Source organism: Humulus lupulus, chromosome 5, assembly GCF_963169125.1.
Source record: "Humulus lupulus chromosome 5, drHumLupu1.1, whole genome shotgun sequence".
Lineage (NCBI taxonomy): Eukaryota > Viridiplantae > Streptophyta > Magnoliopsida > Rosales > Cannabaceae > Humulus > Humulus lupulus.
The window spans coordinates 214,476,711-214,500,238 of NC_084797.1; the positions used below are offsets into that span (position 1 = coordinate 214,476,711).

General features: G+C 30.7%; 1 protein-coding gene and 1 long non-coding RNA gene across 2 annotated transcripts; both read left to right on the plus strand.

Moving 5' to 3' along the window:
• Positions 1-266: 266 nt before the first annotated feature.
• On the plus strand, positions 267-4,373 carry LOC133778140 (uncharacterized). The gene is made up of 10 exons (XM_062217969.1): positions 267-503; positions 984-1,043; positions 1,157-1,196; positions 1,670-1,848; positions 1,993-2,031; positions 2,180-2,263; positions 2,441-2,501; positions 2,891-3,015; positions 3,907-3,998; positions 4,118-4,373. Exons 1-10 carry the CDS (start codon positions 456-458, stop codon positions 4,230-4,232), a joined length of 843 nt encoding a protein of 280 aa, XP_062073953.1. The 5' UTR covers positions 267-455; the 3' UTR covers positions 4,233-4,373.
• A 16,972-nt stretch (positions 4,374-21,345) lies between these two features.
• On the plus strand, positions 21,346-22,153 carry LOC133833967 (uncharacterized). The gene is made up of 2 exons (XR_009893238.1): positions 21,346-21,769; positions 21,886-22,153. It is a non-coding gene; the product is annotated as an uncharacterized LOC133833967 (long non-coding RNA).
• Positions 22,154-23,528: the final 1,375 nt, after the last annotated feature.

Sequence of the window (23,528 nt, forward strand, 5' to 3'; positions counted from 1 at the left end):
TAAACACGTAGATGTTTTACAGTTCAACCAATTAAAATACGCCATGTCATAGTTCTCACCGACGTGTACTTCGTCCCGGAATTTTGTACAGCGTGAGAATTAAACGATCACGACTAGGTAGATGAGATTTAGTTCATATTGACCAAAATGCCACTGAACAATCTGCATTTAGTGAGTCATCTGCTACAAAGCAACCAAACCACGAAGAAGGCTATTTTGGTAATCTAAATTGTCCAACGTACAAACAAAATCAAATAATAATAAAGAAAAAGAGTTCCCTTTTATTTTTTTATAGAGAAAGGACGTCGTTCTGGAACTATATTGAAATGAAATTTCGATCTGATCAGTGATCAAGGGAAAATGGCCTGAGAAAAATTGTTTCAACCTCAAGTTTCAAGGGTTTCGTTCTTTTTGATCTTCTGTAACTTCGAGCTAATTTTCTCTGCGTTTTCGCCATGGCCGCTCCGTTTTTCTCAACGCCTTTTCAGCCTTACGTTTATCAGGTACTCCTAATTTGACTTTGGCGCTATTTGTTTGACTTTTGGTCTCCAGGACAAAAATCATGTTGATTTCTACTGATATGTTTTTTAATTTACTCATTTATTTTGCTTTGAAAGAAAATTGGAGCATTAGATTTTCCCGGGGGGTGTAATTCTCATGTGAATTTAGGGTTTTGTTGTGATTCATGCTTTTGGCTCATGTTGCTTCGTGTTGTGTGTCACTGTGATGCATAGTTGCTGCTTTCCATTATATGTATAATTTTTGTAAGCATTTCGGGTTTTTTTTAACATAGAGATTAAATTTAGCTTGACATATTGATTTCTTGTATTTGGTGTTGGTAATTTCTTCTTGTTAATGCCCACATTATGGAGTCCGGTTTGGTTTGTGAAACACCTTTTGTCCCAACTTGAATTTTGTAACGTGATGGATATTCTATTACGAGTTTGTTATATGCATAATAATGGGCGGCTAATGTTTTGTAGAGTCCACAAGATGCTGTGATACCTTTCCAAATTTTGGGTGGTGAAGCTCAGGTGGTTCAGGTATATGCTTAAATATCCTGAATTTTGTTGAATCATATCTTTGTTTCTTTGGAAATTTTCCTTTTCTCCCTTTTGAACTATTTTCTCGTGGTTGTTTGCTTGCCTTTCCTCAGATAATGCTGAAGCCCGAAGAAAAGGTTGTTGCAAAGCCTGGTAAGCTTCTTTTAAAATGTGGCGTTATAACTTGTATGTGCCCATCTTTTTCTTTATTGGCTTATGTTGCTTTTTAGACAATGATAGCTTGTCTTTTTTTGTTTTTTGGTTAGTTATTGAAAATCTTCTTAGATGTCATGCCTGTTGATTCCATGGCTGCATGCCAACAATATTGCTCACAAATTGTCAATAAATGTAGTGAAACTCTAACTTAATTTATGAGAATGTTGATTATGCAAAGATTAGACAAAGAAAAATTTTAGTTTTAATTTTAGACCCTAAAGTACTGGTTTTTTGGCCACCAGCTATCTTTGGAGTGTTTTGTCGCTCTTCTAGAGTCCCATCACCTTAAGTGTATTTTTTAGTCCCCAGTTTATTATTGTAGTCTTATATTATGTTGTGTCTGTCAACTACTACATGATGTGGGTTTATTATCTGATTACATGCACAACTGATTGATGAGTTTTTTGTAGGCTCAATGTGCTACATGTCTGAGTCCATTGAAATGGAAAATGTCTTGCTTCCCGAAAATGAAGTGGGGATGTGGCATTGGCTTTTTGGCAAGAGCGTCACTAGTGTAGTTTTCCGTAATAACGGGCAAAGTGATGGTTTTGTTGGCATTGCTGCTCCCTCCCTTGCTCGAATTCTACCGGTTTGTGTTTATAATTTTTTTGTAAATTGTAAACACTAAACAAGTCAATTGACTCAATTCTATATTGTTGGGCTTGGGTTCTTGGGCTAATAATTCTCTGTAGTATTTTAATCTTTCTAATTTGTCCTCTTTTTTTTCGGTCAGATTGATTTGGCAGTATTTGGTGGAGAGATTTTATGCCAGGTAGTACCAAATTGCTCATTTAGATAGTTCTATTTGCTATGCTTTTAATTTTCTATGGTCCTTTTGTGCTAAATTACACACTTTTATGCATTTTTATTGCTCATTCTCTTAGTCATCATAACCTAAGATTTTGTTTGAAATTTTGTAGGCAGATGTATTTCTATGCTCTGTCAATGATGTGAAAGTCAGCAATACACTTGATCATAGGGCACGTAATATTGCTAGTGCAGAGGTGAGGCCTGAAGGAGTGTTGATTTTTCTTTTTTTGTTAAATAATAATAACAATAAATCCTACTGTTTTCCATTCACTTAATTTCTTTTCATCTTTTTCTTTATTTTAGTTTATTTTGTTCACTGGGTTGTCGTAGGGTGAGTTTATCTAACTAACATGTATGTTGATATTATCTAGGTATTTTTAAGACAGAAGATATCTGGTCAAGGGCTTGCGTTTATACTTGCAGGTGGATCTGGTATGCACTTTTTATCCTACATGTATGAGCAAATTGCAGTTAAGGTCTTTTATGAATTCGTGTTCTATAAGTTGCTGGTAGTTTTTTTCCATTCTTTTGGCTCTTTTATAACAGGCCTAAAGTATCGATGTACTTGTAAAGTTTTACTGGCTCCAATATATTGATTAACTAGACTTAATTTACTGATGGAGTAGACAAAGAATATATTATTTTAAGTGGAATATTATCTGTGGCTTTCTAGAAGACTTCTGAACTCCTTTTTTTCTTCCCCTTTCTATTCCTTTCCAGATGCTGTACATTGTTTTAGATATAGGATCTAATTATGTTTGTGATTATAATTTTTTCTGAAACTACTTAAAACTTAAGGAATGTGATTTTGTTTTTGCTAGTTGTACAGAAAAATCTCGAGGTTGGTGAGGTACTTGCCGTTGACGTGTCTTGCATTGTTGCCTTGAATTCCACAGTCAATGTCCAAATTAAATACAATGGTCCAATGAGAAAAGCAATGTTTGGGGTAAGATATTTTCCCCCTTAACTCTTAATAGCTTCCTTCTTATTTTGGTTTCTGCCTTTAATCTAGTGGTGGTTCTTGTTTCATGATTGGTTCCCAAAATAAGTAGTTCGCTATTCAGTGTATATTTATTTATCTTTTTCTTTTGATATTAATAGTAATTTTTTCAAGCTAGAAGTCCTATTGTTACGTCTAACACTGACAATAACAATTTAGGTGATCCATGGACTGTAGATTCACCAATCCATGGACTGTAGATTCACCAAGGTGTAAGAGTCCCTTTGTAGTTGTGTATTATCTGTTGGGAGTGTTGTTGAGGTTCCTTTCTTACTTAGTATTGTAACATGGCACATTGCTTGATTAGCTATAGTGAAGAAATGCATCATCATTCCATGTTGGGGGCATTTTAGTAAACAAAGGCAACTGAAATTTGCTCCTGGTTTTTTTAGGTGCTATATAGTCTGTCCCCGGGTAAGATCACATGCATTAGGGCCATCAAACCAGAAGAAAACATACACAAAGAACAAACAATGAAAATTAAACTCATCCGACAGGAAATATAGCTACATATGTACTATAGCTCAAACTTTAGTCTGAATAACTTCTCATTGCTCTTCTAATGAGTAAGGTTGGCAATCGGATGCTAAGGTTAATAATACAAGAGCGGGTGCAACCACATTCTCAAGAAGTGATTAGAAGATCTTTAACCAACTTACATCTGGTCCTCCGTAGAGTTTTTTTCATTTTTCCCCCACCTTTATGTATGGAGAATAACCTTTATGGTGTGCTCACTCATTTCTAGAAGCTATAGGTTCAAGTCAATTCTAATGTTCCCAGATACCATAGCTGCAAATAAATTCAGTGTTCCCTGACTCGTTGTGGTAAAAAACACAGGGCGAAAATCTAGTAACAGCTGTTCTAATGGGTCCTGGTATTGTCTTCATCCAGAGTTTACCCTTTCACCGATTTTCTCAGCGCATCGCCAGGTAATTGATCATTCTAAATTAATCTTTTAACCAAAGTAGATTCGATTTGATTCGATGTTCACATTCTGTTTGTTTAATTGTTTTGAGCTTTTACAAGTGAATGATTATGTGGTTTGCAGGGCAGTTACATCCCCAAACATGAGAGAAAACCCAAAGTTTTTCGTTCAGATAGCTATTTTCTTTTTTCTGGCATATGTTGTGATTGTATCTTCGTTAATCTTAACCGATGTATAAATCTCACCCCCTTTTTGATACCTCCCTCTACACACTAGTGTCATGTCCTTTTTTTAATTATTTTCTGGTGCTTGTTAAAACATTATAGTTCCATTAAATTTTAATATAATTATAACAACAGAAACGAAGGTTGTAGTTCAATTTGCAATTTGTAAATTGTGTTTTTCAATAGTTAACTGTTTATTATAATTTAAAAATTTATTAGTGGCATGGCAACAAGGAATGACTTTTTTCCCACAATAGTCACGACATTTTGACATGTAGGGAAGGATTTACGTGCAATTATTGAGAACAGGATATTGTCATATGTATACAAGTATGTATGTAAAAATTAAATGGCCTTTCTTCTTTCGCAAAAGTTATACCATAACTCCCCAATCAAAAATTTTGACATTAAAACTTTTGGTCGCTGCTTGTCCTTTTTGCATTTAAATGACAGATAAAACCTTTAAATGACAGATAAGTCTGTTAAGGTTTGTGGACATGTTATTGGTTACGTGTTAAATAATTAATTATTTATTAAAAGTAAACCTTAAAACATAATTTTTTAAAATTAAAAAACCTATCATCTTCCTCAACTCAATTTCGCTCCCTCTTTGTTCAATAAACAATTTAAAGAATTGAAAAATAAAAAAAACTCAAACCCAAAAGTTATAATAACCAAACTTAGATTAACAAAATATTCCAAACCCATAATTTGCAAATCAAACTCATATGAAAAAAAAAAACCATTCAAAATCCCGCAATCAAAAACTCAAATATTGAATACCATATGAACTAAATACATACAAACCCATAAATTTTGCAAATCAAACTTAGAATCTCAGATGAAGAAAACCCCATTCAAAACTCTTGATTGCATGTCGTATGTCGTACTAAATTTAATTATTTCTTATTTCTTAATTATACCAACTACTTTGGTATAGTGTCAAATAAATGTTGAACCTACGAGGACTATGATTCAGTTTATCATTCAAAATAAAAACAAGAATTAAAAAAGAGATTTCGTTTTAAGAACTAATAACATAAAATTAGATAAAAATCAAAGAACAAAGGATAATACGATTTAAAGAAGTAGTTAATAATTATTCCCCACCTTCAACAATCAATCTATCTACAATGATAAATAATATTATGTATTCCCAATTAAACTATTAAACTCACAGATAACACTTAAGCAATCAATTATCTCAATTTCCCTAGTATAATTAATTAAAGTTAAACACTCTTAATTACTCATTTTTACCAAGTAATAAACTCATTAAGCTTGCAATCTATTTAACCCAGGAAAAATATTACATTCAATGAAACAAGTTAATCTAGGCAAAAAATTCATTAAGCATGTAATTCATTAAACCTAGGTTCTATTCTTCATCACAATTAAAATACTTGTCAAAATACTTAATTGCAATTTATCACTCTTCTTAGAATCTTAGACTATTAGGTGAATAGCAATCCTAAGATTATAATAGAATAATGCAAAACCCTAATTAGTGGCCATCTAAATAAGATCTTACAAGATTCATAACATTTAAATAGAAAATAGAAGCAATTTAATATAAGGGAATAGAATGAATACAATTCATCAATGCACATAAGATCTCATGTCTAGGGTTTTGAAATAACCCTTAACCAAAAAGAAAACTACTCCATAATCTCAAACATGACCATAAACATAAACATGGATTGAAAATAAAGAAGTTTTAGAGAAGAAAGAAAAACTAGATTGAAGAATGTAGATGTTGATGTATTTTATTCTCCTCTGCCGCTCTAGACTCTAAAATTCGCCATCCAAAGTGTTGTACCCTGAAATTAGCATGAGCTCAATTACTTAGCTCGGGTACAGCTGGCAGATGAATATGTGGAAGAATAGCCAAGTAGAACACCTGGCTAACAGTGATGTGAACAGTCGAGTTTGGGGGCTGTACAGGATGATATACAGGTTATTATCAGACCGTCTCTCAGAATAACAATTGAGTTCGAGACTTATAATAACCAGATCCAAATTTGGGCGCTCTGAGCTTACTACGAGCTAGGTTCAGATAGTCGTTGGACATAACACATACTGAAGGATCCCAGGAGATTCAGAGACTCCTTATACGCTCATTAATGCCCAAGTTGTATCACATATCTATCATTTATTATCCGAGATAATAAATGTATATTCTATCATGTTATCAAATCACATCGCAATGTAAATGAGAATAATATGTATTAAATAGAAACCATATTTATTAACGCGGTTACCCAAATCTGTCCATGAAATTCTCCTATAAATACTAGGAATAATGGACAGGGAAAGAGACGACCATTTTTGTATTACCAAAACTCTGCAGAAATTGAGAGAAAAAAGTAATAATATTGATTCATGGACTAGGTGGATTTTAACCACTGAACCATGATAACTCTATAAAATAGAGTTATTTTACCAATTTTTATGTGCTAATTGTTGCTTAATTCTTGAGTTTTTAATTGATTTATTAAGTTTTAATTACTTTTTGAATTTATTAGCTTTATTTTAATTTTATAGATTTTTGTATGTTTTTATAGTTATTTTGTTGAAAAATGTTGTAGTTAATTATTTGAATTATTATTGTTTAGTTTGAGGTAAAAAAATGTTGTATTCTTGAATTTAAATGTTAAATATAAATTAAGTTATAATTAATATTTTCAAAGAATTAACTTGATTTATTTTATAGTGGGAATATTTTATTATGATTTAGTTTATGTTTATTTTGTTAGGGAATTTGGTGTATTTTTGCTATTGAAAAGTAATAAAAATGAAGGAGAATAAATGACATTTTCAAAGAAAAGGAAGTAAAAAACTGGCATTTTTCTTCAACCAGCAAGGCCCATGAAAACAGCCCAGATTCAGGCCCAGTCCGCCTGCCCCCCTGGCTCTTCATAAATCAGCTGCCCATTGCACCACAGCTTCCCAGCCGTACGGTTCCAGCCCAGCAGCAACAAAGTCTTCAATCTTCATATGCTTCCACGCCAGCTGGCACCACCGAAACTCCAGCAACTGAAGCACTCTTCCAGCCGAGCAGCTTGCCGTGCGCCTCCTTCCTTCAGCAAAGAAGGCCCAATGCCAACCTTTTCTCATTTCAGCAAAGCCAGCTTCAACGGGCCATAGCATTCCGCCAGCCCAGGCCCATTCCGAAGCCTTCTGCCTCTTCCCAGCTTGCATATATGCCGAACCACTCCAGCAATTCCAGGCCCACCATAGCCCAAATGGCCCAAACCGCCCCAAGACAGCCAAGCTGCCAACATAGCCACCAAAAGACCAAAAGTCACATTTTTCTTCCCAATATTTTTCTTCTTTTCACTAAAATATCAATTCCCTCTTCCCTATTTTTCTTACCTAAATGAACATTCCTAATTTATTTTTACCCTAGCTTTTCACTAATCTTTTACCCAACCAAACATTTCATCTTTCCAATACTCTTACACTTACTCTATTTATTCTACCACTTCCCAACACAATTAAATTAATCAATTTATTTATTTTAGTTTGATTAATTTAATCTCCACATTTTGCCTATAAATAGAGTCTTGTAAGACCATTTGGGGGCTCTTCTTCTTCATCTTTTCAACATCTTCTACACATATTTCTCTCTCTTTTCTCTACCATTTTCATCTTTTGAAGAGCATGTCAAGTATGTTATTTTGTAATTTTTATTTCAATCTAGTTATGAGCTTCTAATCTTTTTCAAAGGTTATTAAGATGATGATGAAGCAAAATGTAACTAGATAGTATTTTTTTGTTGTATGTTGATTTCCCATTTGTACAACATTGTTTATGGATTTTTCTATCAAAGATATGCATTTTTCATCTAGTGTTGATTGTTAACGCATATTACACTTAGTTCTTCATTATGCAAAAAATATGATATTATTTGATTAAATGTTTTTCATTAAATTGTTCACATCTAATTCTTAGAGCATAAGTATCATATTTTGCCTAAACATAATCTCTTTGATTTTTTGTAGTTTCATTAGGTTGTAACACAACTAATGCTTAGAAATTATATCTTATATAAGTGAAGAAAAATCATACATTTTTTAAAGAGTAACTTGTGCTTGAATAGAAAATATATTTTGAAAAAATGATTTATTTCAACTATATCAAAACTTGGGAATCAATATACTTATAAATACTATTGAACTTGCATTTTGTGGATTCTAAAATCTTAATAATCTTATTTTACATATCTCATTTGAAAACCATTTTTATCCTTAATATTTTTTTACTTGTCTTTTATTTTTCTAAAACAAAATCTCATCAAATATTTGGAACTAGGTTAGAATATTCTTGCTTTGTTTGAAATAGTTTCTTTTGATGTTAGTTAACTCCCATGGGTTCGACCTCGTACTTACATGAACATTATATTCCGAAACAATTCATGCACTTGTGAGTTTAAATATTAAAACACCCTCTTTTGGGATCAACAAGTTCAAGAGACGACCATTTTTGTATTACCAAAACTCTGCAAAAATTGAGAGAGAAAAGTAATAATATTGATTCATGGACTAGGTGGATTTTAACCACTGAACCACGTAAAAGTTGTGCGTGTTCGAGAGTGTTAATTATTTCATTACGGTTTATAATTCAGCACTAATCTACCTGTTTAATTTCTTAATACACTTTTGGCGAAAAACTGCGTCAATACAAAGTTTTTCTAAAAGTTAACCCTAACCTCTTTTATATCCCCTCGAAAATACAATTGAAATTTAAAATTTAAAGTTGAATTTTCCAGAAAATCAGGCGTCGGCTGTGACCTGGGACATTGCTGGTCGCGACTGCTGGGATTTGTTTATGTGGCCGTAGCCTGGGACGTGGCTGGTCGCGACCATAGCAATTTTTTCGTTTTTCTTCAACTACAACCACTGATGGTATTTTAATCATAACTTTCTCGATATAGCTTGGAATTGGACGATTCAAAAAGAGAAGTTTACATAAATATGGGAAAAAGTAGGTTAGTTTCTATATTTATGGATAAAAAGAAATGGCACAAAATGTGGTGATTTTTGCAACAAAAAAAAAAGTTTAAAACATGAGAATTTTATAAAATATAAAAAATTGATTACCATATTTTAACACAAAACTCTCTCTCATTCTCTCCTCTCTCCCTCACGACACCTCTCCTTATTTTCTCCTTTCACCCACTCTCCTCCCCTACTTGGTTCATCCTTCTCAGCCCCCCATCGGCGACACCACATTCGCCATCCACCGGCGACGCAACCCCCACCCCCACGACGATGATGCAACTCCACCCCCTTTGTTTGTTGTTGTTGTTTTAAGGCTATTATTTTTGTTGTTCTTGTTATTCTTCTTCTTTTTAACATCTAATTTATCATTTTAAATATGATTTTGTACTTTAGATCGGATTTTTTTTTCTCCCAGCCCTAACTGTAACCGGTTACCATCACGATTTTTTAGGATATTTAGTTCAAATATGATTTTTTTTTTCTTAAGACATGTTTAAGTAATCAAGTACTATGAAGACTAATTTTTTTCATTCATATTTGATTTTTTTTTTCAGTCCTAGCTGTAACTAGTTACGACAACGATCAATTTAGATTTTTTTGTTTAGATCTGATTTTCTTTTCACATGTAACTAAGTAACCAGGTACCATGGCGACTGGTTTTTTTTCAGATCTGATTTTTTTTTTCAAACATAGTTGTAACCAGTTACGATTATGATTAGTTTACATTTTTTTGTTAGGATTTGATTTTTTTCCAAGTCTAGATAAGTAACCAGTTACCATCGTAGCTAGTTCATTTTTTTCAGATTTTTTTTCTTCAAACCTAGCTGTAACCAGTTACCATCACGATCAATTTAATTTATTTTTTCATGTATGTTTTTTTTTCCAGATCTGATTAAGTAACCAGTTACAATTCAGTTGGTATTTTGATACTGGTACATTACTAAAAAATCAAAATTATGATTATACTTGTAACCAGTTACCACAACATCACTTAAAAAATAAAAATGGTTTTGATAGTGGTAATCGGTTACCACACATCACTAAAAAAAAATTGACACTAGCATACGATTACTAACACATCACATAAAAAAAAATTCAAAATTGTTTTGATAGCGGTGACTAGTTATTACAGAGAAAATGTTGAAGAAGATAAAAAATGAAAGAAAATAAGAAGAAGAATTGGGAATAAAAAACATGGTGAAGAAGGTCTTAGTTTTTATTTTTTTAAAAATAATGTAAAATAAAAACGTTTTTATAAAATATGAATGATAAAAAAAGATTACAAATAGATTAAAATTATAAAAATAACTTCAAAACATATTAAAACTAGTTACTAAAATTGTATAAAATTAGAATATGGTATACAAATAAAATATTACAAACATATGAGAAAAAAACTCCCCTAAAAATGTAAACAAAAAAAATATGCCATAAGAAACTTAAGAAAAAAAACTGTCATATTTTTCAATGTTTAATATTTTTTTTTCATATTTGGTGTAATTTCCTCATTGAAAAAGCTATGGAAAGCTAAGAAAAACATCTAAAACTTGTATTTCTATAAAGATTTACAAAAGAGTATTGGAAAATTGTCAAAAACAAGTGTGGAGTTTCAGACTTGTAATTTCGAGCTTAACCATTGCTTGTAAAACATCTCAAATTTATTTTTTTTCATCCAAATGTCTTGAAAATCCTAAAAACACAAAATAAACTGTTGATCCCTAAAGAGGGTGTTTTAATATTTAAACTCGCAAGTGCACGAATCGTTTCGGAATATAATGTTCATGTAAGTACGAGGTCGAACCCATGGGAGTTGACTAACATCAAAAGAAACTATTTCAAACAAAGCAATAATATTCTAACCTAGTTCCAAATATTTGATGAGATTTTGTTTTAGAAAAATAAAAAACAAGTAATAAAAAGATTTAAGAGTAAATAGAAAAATGGTTTTCAAATGAGATAAGTAAAATAGGATTATTAAGATGTTAGAATCCACAAAATGCAAGTTCAATAGTATTTATAAGTATATTGATTCCCAAGTTTAGATATAGTTGAAATAAATCACACTATACTTTTTTTTCAAAATATATTTTCTTATTCAAGCACAAGTTACTTTAAAAAAATGTAGGATTTTTCTTCACTTATAAAAGATATAATTTCTAAGCATTAGTTGTGTTACAACCTAATGAAACTACAAAAAATCAAAAAGATTATGTTTAGGCAAAATATGATACTTATGCTCTAAGAATTAGATGTGAACAATTTAATGAAAAACATTTAATCAAAGAATATCATATTTTTGCATAATGAAGAACTAAGTGTAATATGCTTTAACAATCAATAATAGATGAAAAATGCATATCTTTGATAGAGAAATCCATAAACAATGTTGTACAAATGGGAAATCAACATACAACAAAAAATACTATCTAGTTACATTTTGCTTCATCATCATCTTAATAACCTTTGAAAAAGATTAGAAGCTCATAACTAGATAAAAATAAAAATTACAAAATAACATACTTGACATGCTCTTCAAAAGATGAAAATGGTAGAGAGAAACTAGTGAAAAGAAGAGAGAAAAATGTGTAGAAGATGTTGAAAAAAAGATGAAGAAGAAGAGCTCCCCAAATGGTCTTACAAGACTCTATTTATAGGCAAAATGTGGATATTAAATTAATCAAATTAAAATAAATAAATTGATTAATTTAATTGTGTTGGGAAGTGGTAGGATAAATAGAGTAAGTGTAAGAGTATTGGAAAGATGAAATGTTTTGTTGGGTAAAAGATTAGTGAAAAGCTAGAGTAAAAAAAATAAATTAGGAATGTTTATTTAGGTAAGAAAAATAGGGAAGAGTGAATTGATATTTTGGTGAAAAATATTGGGAATAAAAATATGAGTTTTTGGTCTTATTTTTGTGGCTTTGGCATGGTTGACTTGGACTAGGCAGATGGTGCTTGAGCCGAAGTGGACTGAAGAAAGGACTTGGGCTTTGGTGGAGAGAAGTCAGGCGTTGGACCTGGTGGCTAATTGGGCTGCTTTGGATTGCTCTTGGGCTTCGGTGGAGTTGGCCTTGGCTTCATGCGGCTGATGGAGCAACACTGGAATGAATTGGAGATGCTGAAGGCTTTGGAGCTTGTCACGTGGAGGTGCATGAGCTGAAGGATATGTTGATGGCTGAAGGGGCTTCATGGGCCAAGGAGATGGGCCTGCTTTTGGTGGGCTTTAAGCTTTTCAAAAATGCCATAATATCCTTATTTCTTTCAGCTTTAATTCTTGAGAATGCCACATTTCCTCTATTTTTCTTTCTTTTTAAGAGAATAAATTCCCTACAAAATAAATATAAAATAAATCATAATACAATATTTTCAACTATAAAATAAATCAATTTAATTCTTTGAAAATATTAATTATAACTTAATTTATATTTTACATTTAATTTCAATAATACAACATTTTTTTTACCACTAAACAAAACAATAATTCAAATAATTAAACTACAATATATTACAACAAAATAACTATAAAAACATACAAAAATATATAAAATCAAAATAAGACTAATAAATTCAAAATTACTTAAAAACTTAATAAATCAATTAAAAACTCAAGAACTAAGCAATAATTAACACATAAAAAGTGGTAAAATAACTCTATTTTGTAGAGTTATCATAAACTAATTAAACACATTTAAATAAATAATCAAGGGCATAATCATAGAAGAATAATGAATTAAAAATAGACAAATTTGATACTTATCAACCCTGAAATCAAATCTTAGATGAAATAGATACAAACAAACCCAAAAGTTCATCAGTAGCAACAAGACATCAATCATCTATAACACACATCTCAATTATTCATGTCCTGATCTGAGATGCCCAGTCATTCGTCCTTGAGGTCGTGGTTGAAGAAGCCTAGTCGTTCATCTAGATCTGAGTTCACAGCTTCAGAAAAGCTTCATTGCTATGTTCAATAGCGTTTCGACATCGTCCACATCTCCGAAAAATCATCCATGCATAATGGAGAAGACGAACTAGCATTAGAGCTTTGCATTCTCGACGATCTCTCTCTCTCTATTTAAGTCGATATAAGAACAATCAGAGGCAAAAGAAAATGTGGCTTCACTATCTCTTTCTCTCTAGGTTGAAGAAACAATCGGGCCTTCTGCTCTTTTTTTTTTTTCACCCGGACGCTTGAATCTATTCCACCGCAAACAACTGAATATTCTACTGTAGGATCTTTGTGTTTTTAATTAATTAAAAAAAATCAGATATAGTTTTTATTTTATTTTTAAGTAATTTACATTTATTTTTATTTTTTTTCTTAAATTCATTCAAATTAATTTAGAAATTATTTTTAAATCAATAAATTATTATTTAACACGTAGCCATATAATATGTCAACACGTGTGTCTTACTTGACGCTTAACAGACTTAGCTGTCATTTAATAATGAAAAGGGCTTGGTTGCAACGAAAGTGAAACAAAAAGGAGTTTTGTCGTCGAATTTTTTGACTGGAGAGTTAAGTGTAACTTTTGAAATAAAAAAGAGGGGATTTTGCTGCAAATATCCCAAAGCAGATCTTTATATTAGCTAGGCTTATGCTTTTGGTACCAACCAACTAAAGCTTTACTATTTGTTTGGTACCAAGAAAAGAAAATATGAGAGAAAGAAAATACAGAGGAATATAAAATTAGAAAGAAATAAATGAAAAATATTTTTTTTCTTACTTGTTTGGTATACAGGAAGAAAAGAAAATTAGTAATTGTAAAATTACTATATTTTCCTTAAAATTATTTGTTGACTATCTTTGTTGCTATCAACTTAATCTGAGAGTTTAAAGAAAATAATAGAAAATAACACAAGGATTTTACGTGGTTTGGGCTATAAAAGAGCTCTAGTCCACGAATCTTTGATATTTAATGAGCTTGAAGCTTATTTGAGCAAGCTTCAATGGTGGTTCTCAGGCATCGTAGATATTGCACTAAGTGATAGAGTTTATCTCTCTAAAATTCAGACCCTTTACAAGGGATACCCCAGCCCTATTTATAGAGGCTGGGGGTCATTAATGTTAATTATCTATCATTAATGCAAACTCCCCAATTATGGGGTATTAATGCTGAATTAATACACAAAAGGCTGCACTAAATAGAGACTACGACCCAGACGGATTGCATGGGGCCCATTGCAGAAAGTTGTATACCAACTTTATAGGGAACATGTCTCTGACTGTCAGGGTGCGGCGCACGTTCGCCCATGTCAGGCGGTGTTGTGGAAAATGCCGATTGTCGACGGTACGAACTCGACACTACTAATCAAGGCTTACAAAGGTTGTCAGGTGATCTTCTGGTGGTCCATACCTGCAGTGACTGATGATGGACCCAAAACGGGTATGTTTTAAAAATTTATACTCGCAAGCGCACGAATCGTATATGGAATATAGTATTCATGTAAGCACAAGATCGAACCCAAATGAGTTGTCTAAATTCGAAAAGAAAACTATTTTAAACCAAAATTAATAAATTCTAACCTAGCTCCAAAGATTGATGAGCTTTTTGTGGCAATAAAATCTAATAAGAGGCAATAATAAATAAATTTAAGACAATAAATAAAAACAAATTAATAGAAATCAAGATGGTAAAAGAAAGATTATTAAGATAATAGAATCCACAAAATATAAGTTCAATAATATATAAAAGTACATTGAATCCCAAGTTTTAGTAATAGTAGAAATTAATCAAACCATCACTTATTCAAATTAGATATTCTATTTAAGTACAACTTTTTATAAAAATATAGGATCTATCTTCACTTTTAAAAATTATAATTTCAAAGCATTTAGTGTAAATCAACCTAAGGAAATAACAAATAAATCAATGAACATTATTTATAAGGCAAAACATAATATTTTTGTTCTAAGCATGGATGTGTACAATTTAATGACACATTTTACACAAAGAATATTATGTTTTTGCACTAATGAAGAACAAAGTGTAAATATGTGCTAACAATCCAAAATACATGATATTTAAGATGAAAGAAGATATTTGAAGAAGAAAATTTCATAAACTTTGTTGCACAAAATGAGAAATCAACATACAAAATAAACGCTATCTGGTTACATATTTTTCATTATCACCTTAATAATCTTAAAAAGATTAGAAACTCATAGCTAGAATTGAAAATACAAACATAAATAGGAAAATTTGGAGGATGAACCCCCAAATTTTTCCTCTAAAAACTCATAGGAAAAATGACCAAAAAGAAGAAAAAGATGAAGAGAATTGAGAGGTTTTGAAAGTGTAGAACTTGTGGTATGGTAACCTCCTCTCCCAAAATTAAGCACTAAGCCCCTTTATTTATAGCAAAAAAAAGTGTATTAAAATAATCAATTTAAATTAATTAAATTGATTAAATTAATTAAATCAATAATAATATTGCAAATACGGGTAAATTATAGGGTATAATGATGATGTTTTGGGGTAAAATGTGTAGAAAAGTTTGGGTAAAAATGTGGTATTTTAAACAAAGGGGACAAGGGGACATTTAGGCATTTGTTGGGCTCACGAGAGGGTGGCTTGGTGGCTGGTGGCAGCTGGGATGGTTGGATTTGGCCTGCTGCGGAAGGATGGCAGGGGGTGTGGATTAAAGCTGCTGGGCTGAGTGGCGTTTGGCTGAAGGAGCTTCAGCTGGGCTTGATATGTAGGCCTAGAGCTTGGGCGCAGGAGGCAGCTGGGAGACGGGTCGTGGGCCTGGGACTTCGCCTGGGCCGAATTGGGAAATGAGGCTTTGGATGGGCCAAACTGAAGGGGCAGCCCGGTGGGCCTGGTGAAGCTTGTCTTATGGCATTTTAAAAAAATGTCATTTTTTTCTTTCTTTCTTTTCCTTACTTTTCAAAGCCTAAAAATGCCATAAATTCCCTACAAAATAAATATAAAATAAATCATAATAAAATATTTCCAATTATAAAATAAATTAAGTTAATTCTTTGAAAATATTAATTATAACTTAATTTATATTTAACATTTAAGCTCAATAATACAATATTTTTTACCTCAAATTAAACAACAATAATTCAAATAATTAACTACAACATTTTACAACAAAATAACTATAAAAACACACAAAAATATATAAAATCAAAATAAACCTAATAAATTTAAAATTACTTAAAAACTTAATAAATCAATTAAAAACTCAAGAATTAAGCAACAATTAGCACATAAAAATTGGTAAAATAACTCTATTTTGTAGAGTTATCACACCCCCAAACTTAATATTTTGCTAGTCCTCGAGCAAAAGAAAAATTAAAAACACACACATTTTTTTTTAATTGGTGTTGTCAAATGTTTAACTCAAAATTTACATAATGGAAATAGTTCAAAGAAAATCACAAATAAAAGTAAAGCTTATGTAATTAATTTGAAAAGTTAAAATTGTTTTCAAAATAGATACTTAACATACAAACACAAAAATATCAAATCATCATGTGAACCTTTAGACAAGCTTATGCAAACAAAAATAAATTAAATCTCAAGAGATAATCAAGCAAATTCTAGGATTTTTCAAATTTTTTTTTTAGAGATTTAAAGAATTTAATGTTTAAATAAACTATATCCAAATATCACAAATTCGTATAGAATGGAAAAGTGACATATTATGAAAAATATATGTTTAAACAAAACTAACTTTAAAAATTAAAAGTAAAACTTAATAATTATTTATATTTTTCTAAGAACTAATAACAATTTCAATCATAATTATTATCATTAGAAAATGAAAATCACCACTATATTTTTTTCAAACAAAACAAAGAAAATAATTTTTTTTGGAATTTTACAACAAATGAAAAACATGCATAAACACAAAGAAAAACACATACACAATACCCCCAAACTTAAATGAAACATTGTCCTCAATGTTTAATAAAATGGAAAAAATTAAGAATTACTCCCTTTGATGAATGCTTCCTTGATTTGACTCCTTTGTTTTCTTCTCTTCTTTTCTTTTTGGACAAGAAGTTTCCTTCAAGCTTTTTGGAATTTGATAAACATGAAACAAAAACACACAAAAAAGTGAAATATAAAATGAAATATGAAAGTATGGGCTGCCTCTTACAAAGTGCTTTAGTTTATAGTCTTTAGCTCGACTATAATAATTTTTTTCTTTCAACCTACACCCAATCGATGGTGTAGAATTTCATTTGTAGAGTGAGTTATGACTTTGATGCAAATGTCATAAGTAATAATTAATAACATCACACCTACAAGAAAATTAGAAATATGCAATTTTAATGGAATATCAATAAAATACGAAAATTGCATATCTATATTAGGCTTATTTTCATTTTGAGTAAATATACAAATTTGTTCAATTATGGGCTCTTGAGATATAATTATATATTTTTCATTTTCCTCATGAGCCTCGAAAATTATTTCATTCAACTCTTTTGTTTCATTAGGGGGTTGAATGCATATTACAAGTTCTTCAACAACTTCATTCTCCATTTCATTTTCAATTTGACTATGTGGATTAGGAATGGGTTGGTTGGGATAAACTTGTTTTTCCGACTCTATAATAGTTGCAAGTTGTCCTACTATTGTTTCAATTTTTGAGATTGACTGAGACTGAGCTTGTAAGATTTGGTAAGTTGATTGTATGAACTGTTGTAAGGTATCCTCTAAAGATGGGCTCGTTTCTTGTTGAATGAGATATGATAGGTCAGATTGGGCATGTCTTTGATTATGCATGTTAAATTCATGCCCTATTGGAGACTGGGTATGACTCCATGAAAAATTTGGATTATAGGTGGGGGCAAATGGGATATCAAAGGATTCACCATAGTCATGCATATCATTAGTTTCTCCATAATTTAAATTTGATTGCACATAATAGTTGTACTCAGAATTCCAACTATAGTTAAAATAATCCATATGGTAAACTAAATGACAAACTAATAATTTTTTTTTTTAAATGACAATTAAGGTAAAAAGAAAAATAATATAAAATTAAGAGAACACAAATAATGTTAAGATATTAAACAATTACACGATAATATGATAAAAGACAAAGAAAAATAAGATAAAATTAAGTAAGATTATAAAAAATTAGGCAATAGTAGGGAGGCATATCATGCCATCAACCATAACAAAATTAAGGTAAAAATTAGGAGGCACAAGTGCCATCAACTAAAACATAAAATAAAAGATTAGGAGACAAAATTGTCATCAACTAGTAACTTGCAAAAATAAAATAAAAATAACAACAAGATAAATAAAGAAAATTACAACAAGGGTTAGGAGACACAAGTGCCATCAACTATAAAAATTGAAAAGATAGATAGGAGGCCTAAGTGCCGTCGACTATAGAAATTAAAAATATAAAAAGGAGGCACAAGTGTCGTCAACTAAAAAAAACAATAAATATAAATATATAAGTAAATTTTTTTTTTTATGAGTGGTAGAACCGTCCCAAATTTTCTTTTTAGATTCTATATAAATATATATTTATTTTTAGTTTTTTTAAGTGCAAAATTTGAAATAACTAGTACAAGAATTCACTAACCTTGAGATAAATTTCGTTTCTTTTCTTGCAACTCTCCGACAACAGCGCCAAAAACTTGATGGACCCAAAACGGGTATGTTTTAAAAATTTATACTCGCAAGCGCACGAATCATATATGGAATATAGTGTTCGTGTAAGCACGAGATCGAACCCAAAGGAGTTGTCTAAAATCGAAAAGAAAACTATTTTAAACCAAAATTAATAAATTCTAACCTAGCTCCAAATATTGATGAGATTTTTGTGGCAATAAAATCTAATAAGAGACAATAATAAAGAAATTTAAGACAATAAATAAAAATAAATTAATAGAAATCAAGATGGTAAAAGAAATATTATTAAGATAATAGAATCCACAAAATATAAGTTCAATAATATTTAAAAGTACATTGATTCCAAAGTTTTAGTAATAGTATAAATTAATTAAATCATCACTTATTCAAATTAGATATTCTATTTAAGCACAACTTTTTATAAAAATATAGGATCTATCTTCACTTTTAAAAATAATAATTTCAAAACATTTAGTGTAAATCAATCTAATGAAATAACAAATAAATCAATGGACATTATTTATAAGGCAAAACATAATATTTTTGTTCTAAGCATGGATGTGTACAATTTAATAACACATCTTTCTCAAAGAATATTATGTTTTTGCACTAATGAAGAACAAAGTGTAAATATGTGCTAACAATCCAAAATACATGATATTTAAGATGAAAGAAAATATTTGAAGAAAAAATTCTATAAACTTTGTTGCACAAAATGGGAAATCAACATACAAAATAAACACTATCTAGTTACATAGTTTTCATCATCACCTTTATAATCTTAAAAAGATTAGAAACTCATAACTAGAATAGAAAATACAAACAAAAAAATTACAAACATAAATAGGAAAATTTGGAGGATGAACCCCCAAATTTTTCCTCTAAAAACTCATAGGAAAAATGACAAAAAAGAAGAAAAAGATGAAGATAATTGAGAGGTTTTGAAAGTGTAGAACTTGTGGTATGGTAACCTCCTCTCCCAGAATTAAGCACTAAGCCCCTTTATTTATAGCAAAAAAAAAGTGTATTAAAATAATCCATTTAAATTAATTAAATTGATTAAATTAATAATAATATGGCAAATTGGGGTAAATTATAGGGTGTAATGATGATGTTTTGGGGTAAAATGTGTAGAAAAGTTTGGGTAAAAATATGGTATTTTAAACAAAGGGGACAATGGGACATTTAGGCATTTGTTGGGCTCAAGAGAGGGTGGCTGGTGGCAGCTGGGATGGCTGGATTGGGCCTGCTGCGGAAGGATGGCAGGGGGCGTGGATTGAAGCTGCTGAGTTGAGTGGCGTTTGGCTGAAGGAGCTTCAGCTGGGCTTGATCTGTGGGCCTAGAGCTTGGGCGCAGGAGGCAGCTGGGAGACGGGCCGTGGGTCTGGGACTTCTCCTGGGCCGAATTGGGAAAGGAGGCTTTGGATGGGCCAAACTGAAGGGGCAGCTCGGTGAGCCTTGTGAAGCTTGTCTTATGGCATTTTTAAAAAATGTCATTTCTTTCTTTCTTTCTTTTCAAAGCCTAAAAATGTCATAAATTCCCTACAAAATAAATATAAAATAAATCATAATAAAATATTTCCAATTATAAAATAAATCAAGTTAATTCTTTAAAAATATCAATTATAAATTAATTTATTTTAACATTTAAGCTCAATAATACAACATTTTTTACCTCAAATTAAACAACAACAATTCAAATAATTAACTACAACATTTTACAACAAAATAACTATAAAAACACACAAAAATATATAAAATTAACATAAACCTAATAAATTCAAAATTACTTAAAAACTTAATAAATCAATTAAAAACTCAAGAATTAAGCAACAATTAGCACATAAAAAGTGGTAAAATAACTCTATTTGGTAGAGTTATCAACTGACACCTGGCAATTACTACTAGTCCGAGGACCAGAATCCTAGACTTGGGAGATGGGCGAGTGAAGATAACTCCACGAGACGTGGCCTCACCTAAAGACATCCACTCCTTGGCCGGTTTGGGTTTCCCAAAGGAGTTCACACTTCAAGCACCTCATGACTTATCTTGTCATTAATTGCTCCTAATTGTCACGTGTCTCATAGTGAAAGTACAAACAACATTATTAATATTTTTTTTTTGTAAAAGCATTTTAGTCTTTTTATTTTTATTTAGGGATGTTTGCGGCAAAACACCTTAATCTTTTTGAGTTGATGCACCAATAACTCTAATAATTTTTTTTGATGGAAATACCCCGAACTATTACCTTTTATTTGAAGTCATTCAATTTGAACCATTAAGTGCCCGCTAGGACCACATGTCAACGTGCTATTATGCCACGTGTTGCTGGCGTGTCCAAAATTTAATTATGTGTATTTTAGTTAATTTTTATTCTTCAAAAAATATTTAAAATTAATAATATATATAAAACTATTTTAAAAATAAATTTAATTCATTAAAACTAATTAAAAAGTATATCTTAATTTTTTAAAACGTGATTTATCAGAAAAATTAAACATAAAACAACATTTAAGGAAAAAAATCCCGAAATCCTCATCTTCCTCAATTCTCTCTCTCTCTCTCTCTCTGTCTCTCTCATAATTTATCTTCATCTAACACAACCTCACCCTCACCTCTCTTCCGATTCAATATTCCCTCAACCATCCCTTCACCTTCACCCTCTCAATTCCCCAAACCCCAAAAACCAGATCTCACCCTCGCCCAAACTTGAATCTCAACTCCAGCGAGGATAACATCCAGCCCTGCACAACTCCAAAGCTACGATCATCTCGCTCCCATCTTCGATTCACGGCTGGCAAGATTCGATGAAGCCTCTCCTCCATGTTCTGATTCGACGAAGAACAAGAGTTTTGAATCATCGGATTTGAGTGAAGAACAAAGGCATATCCATACCAATGAGTGTCTTGACAAATAAGATACTCGAGGTCAAAGTGTAAGTCCTATTGTCATCACTTTCTTTTTTCCCAAAGTTTCTAATGTCCGTTGAATACTATTATGACATATTTTGAGTATAAAATCTGGGTTTTGGTTTAAATATGTTCTTTACAGAGTTGTTGACGAAGCTAAATCCCTACAATCATCGGATGTCATGCTGCAGAGAAGATTTAGTTGGAGATCGACAACGATGCGAAGAGGAATATATTATTTGTGATTTTGTTTTTGTTTTTTGAGGTTTATGTCTTACTGTGTGTTTTCAGGGTTGAGGTTTTCTTAGATTAGGCAAGGAAATAAATTAGTCATTTCTATTGAATTTTTATTTGAGATTTCTAGTTTAAATATGAAAACCTAAAAATGAAGGGATTGATTTCAGGGTTTAGATTTTCTGGATTAGAGTTTTTGTTCGTGTTTTATTGAATAGATAGAACGAGGGGGAGAATCGAGAAATATGAATTAAATAGCTTTATTATTTATTATTTTTAATGAATTAAATTTATTTAAAAAAATATTTTTTATATATATATTATTCATTTTAAATGTTTTTTTAAGAATACAAATTTGCTACAATGCATATGCACATCATTAAATTTTGTCAATAGCTGGCACTTTACGATTAAAATTAAATGACTGCAAATAAAAGGTAATAGTCGGGATATTTCCGTCAATTTTTTTTTTATTGGGGTTATTGGTACGAGGTTTTGCAAATATCCATTTTATTTATTTGTAGGAGACTTTACTCTTTATTTTTCTCTCACTTTGGTGGGTCTCACACCATATTTTTTCTCTCACTCTCCATTTTTCCTTACCAAACAATTCAATTTTATCTTTTATTTTCACTTTTCACTTTTCTTTCTTTTATTTTATTTTCTCCCACTTTTCTAGTATACCAAACATAAGATTAGAATGAAGAGAGTTTAAATTTAAGGATTATATTCGTGTTGTATATTGTATCAAATTTGGTTATTATTATTATTTACTATTGTTGAAATTATTATCCAACAACATAAATTCAATTAAAATAGGGTTTTAAGGATTTGAAAATTAAGAATAAAGAAAAATAATAACTAAAACAAACGAAGATTAATTCAATGATCAATGATAGTTGAAAAAACCATTCTCTACTACTAAATATTCTTTCAAACGTTTATTTTTAATATTGTTCTCTATTCTTAATCAAGTTATCAGCCATAGATAACATTAAAATCACCATTATCTCAATATCCCTTATATAATTAATCAAAATTAAGCACTCTTAATTATTATTTTTTTCATTAAATAACCTAAAAAAAAAAAACACTGACGATTCAATTTAACAAAATTATTTGGTTTAATGGAGATAGCTTGATCTAAGCAACAAGTTCATTAAGCATGCATATAACCTAGGATATGATATTCATTATCATTAAAGATAGATATAACATCATCCCTAATTGCAATTGATCATAAATTATGAGAATTCTAGATTAGTAGGTGAATGATAATACTAAGATATGATAGATTAAAGCAAAATCTCATTTAGTGACCATCTAAACACGACAGAACAATAATTGTAAAATTATTATGGAAACACATAAGTAATCAATATATGAGAATAGAAAATCAATAACTATTACTAAAAATAATTAATATTTAGGGCTTTGAAAGCACCTTTAACCTAAAAGAGTCTAGTCGATAGAAACTAGAAGAGAGAATTCACAAAATAAGATAAACATGTTGAAACTAAAAAAAATAGAATAAAATATGACAAAAAAATA

Excerpts from the sequence above, each read along its gene's own strand:
- LOC133778140 (XM_062217969.1), top strand. The coding sequence starts at position 456 with ATGGCCGCTCCGTTTTTCTCAACGCCTTTTCAGCCTTACGTTTATCAG. Across the intron at positions 1,197-1,669 it reads AAAGGTTGTTGCAAAGCCTG|GCTCAATGTGCTACATGTCT; the intron begins GTAAGCTTCTTT and ends AGTTTTTTGTAG. Across the intron at positions 3,016-3,906 it reads TGAGAAAAGCAATGTTTGGG|GGCGAAAATCTAGTAACAGC; the intron begins GTAAGATATTTT and ends TAAAAAACACAG.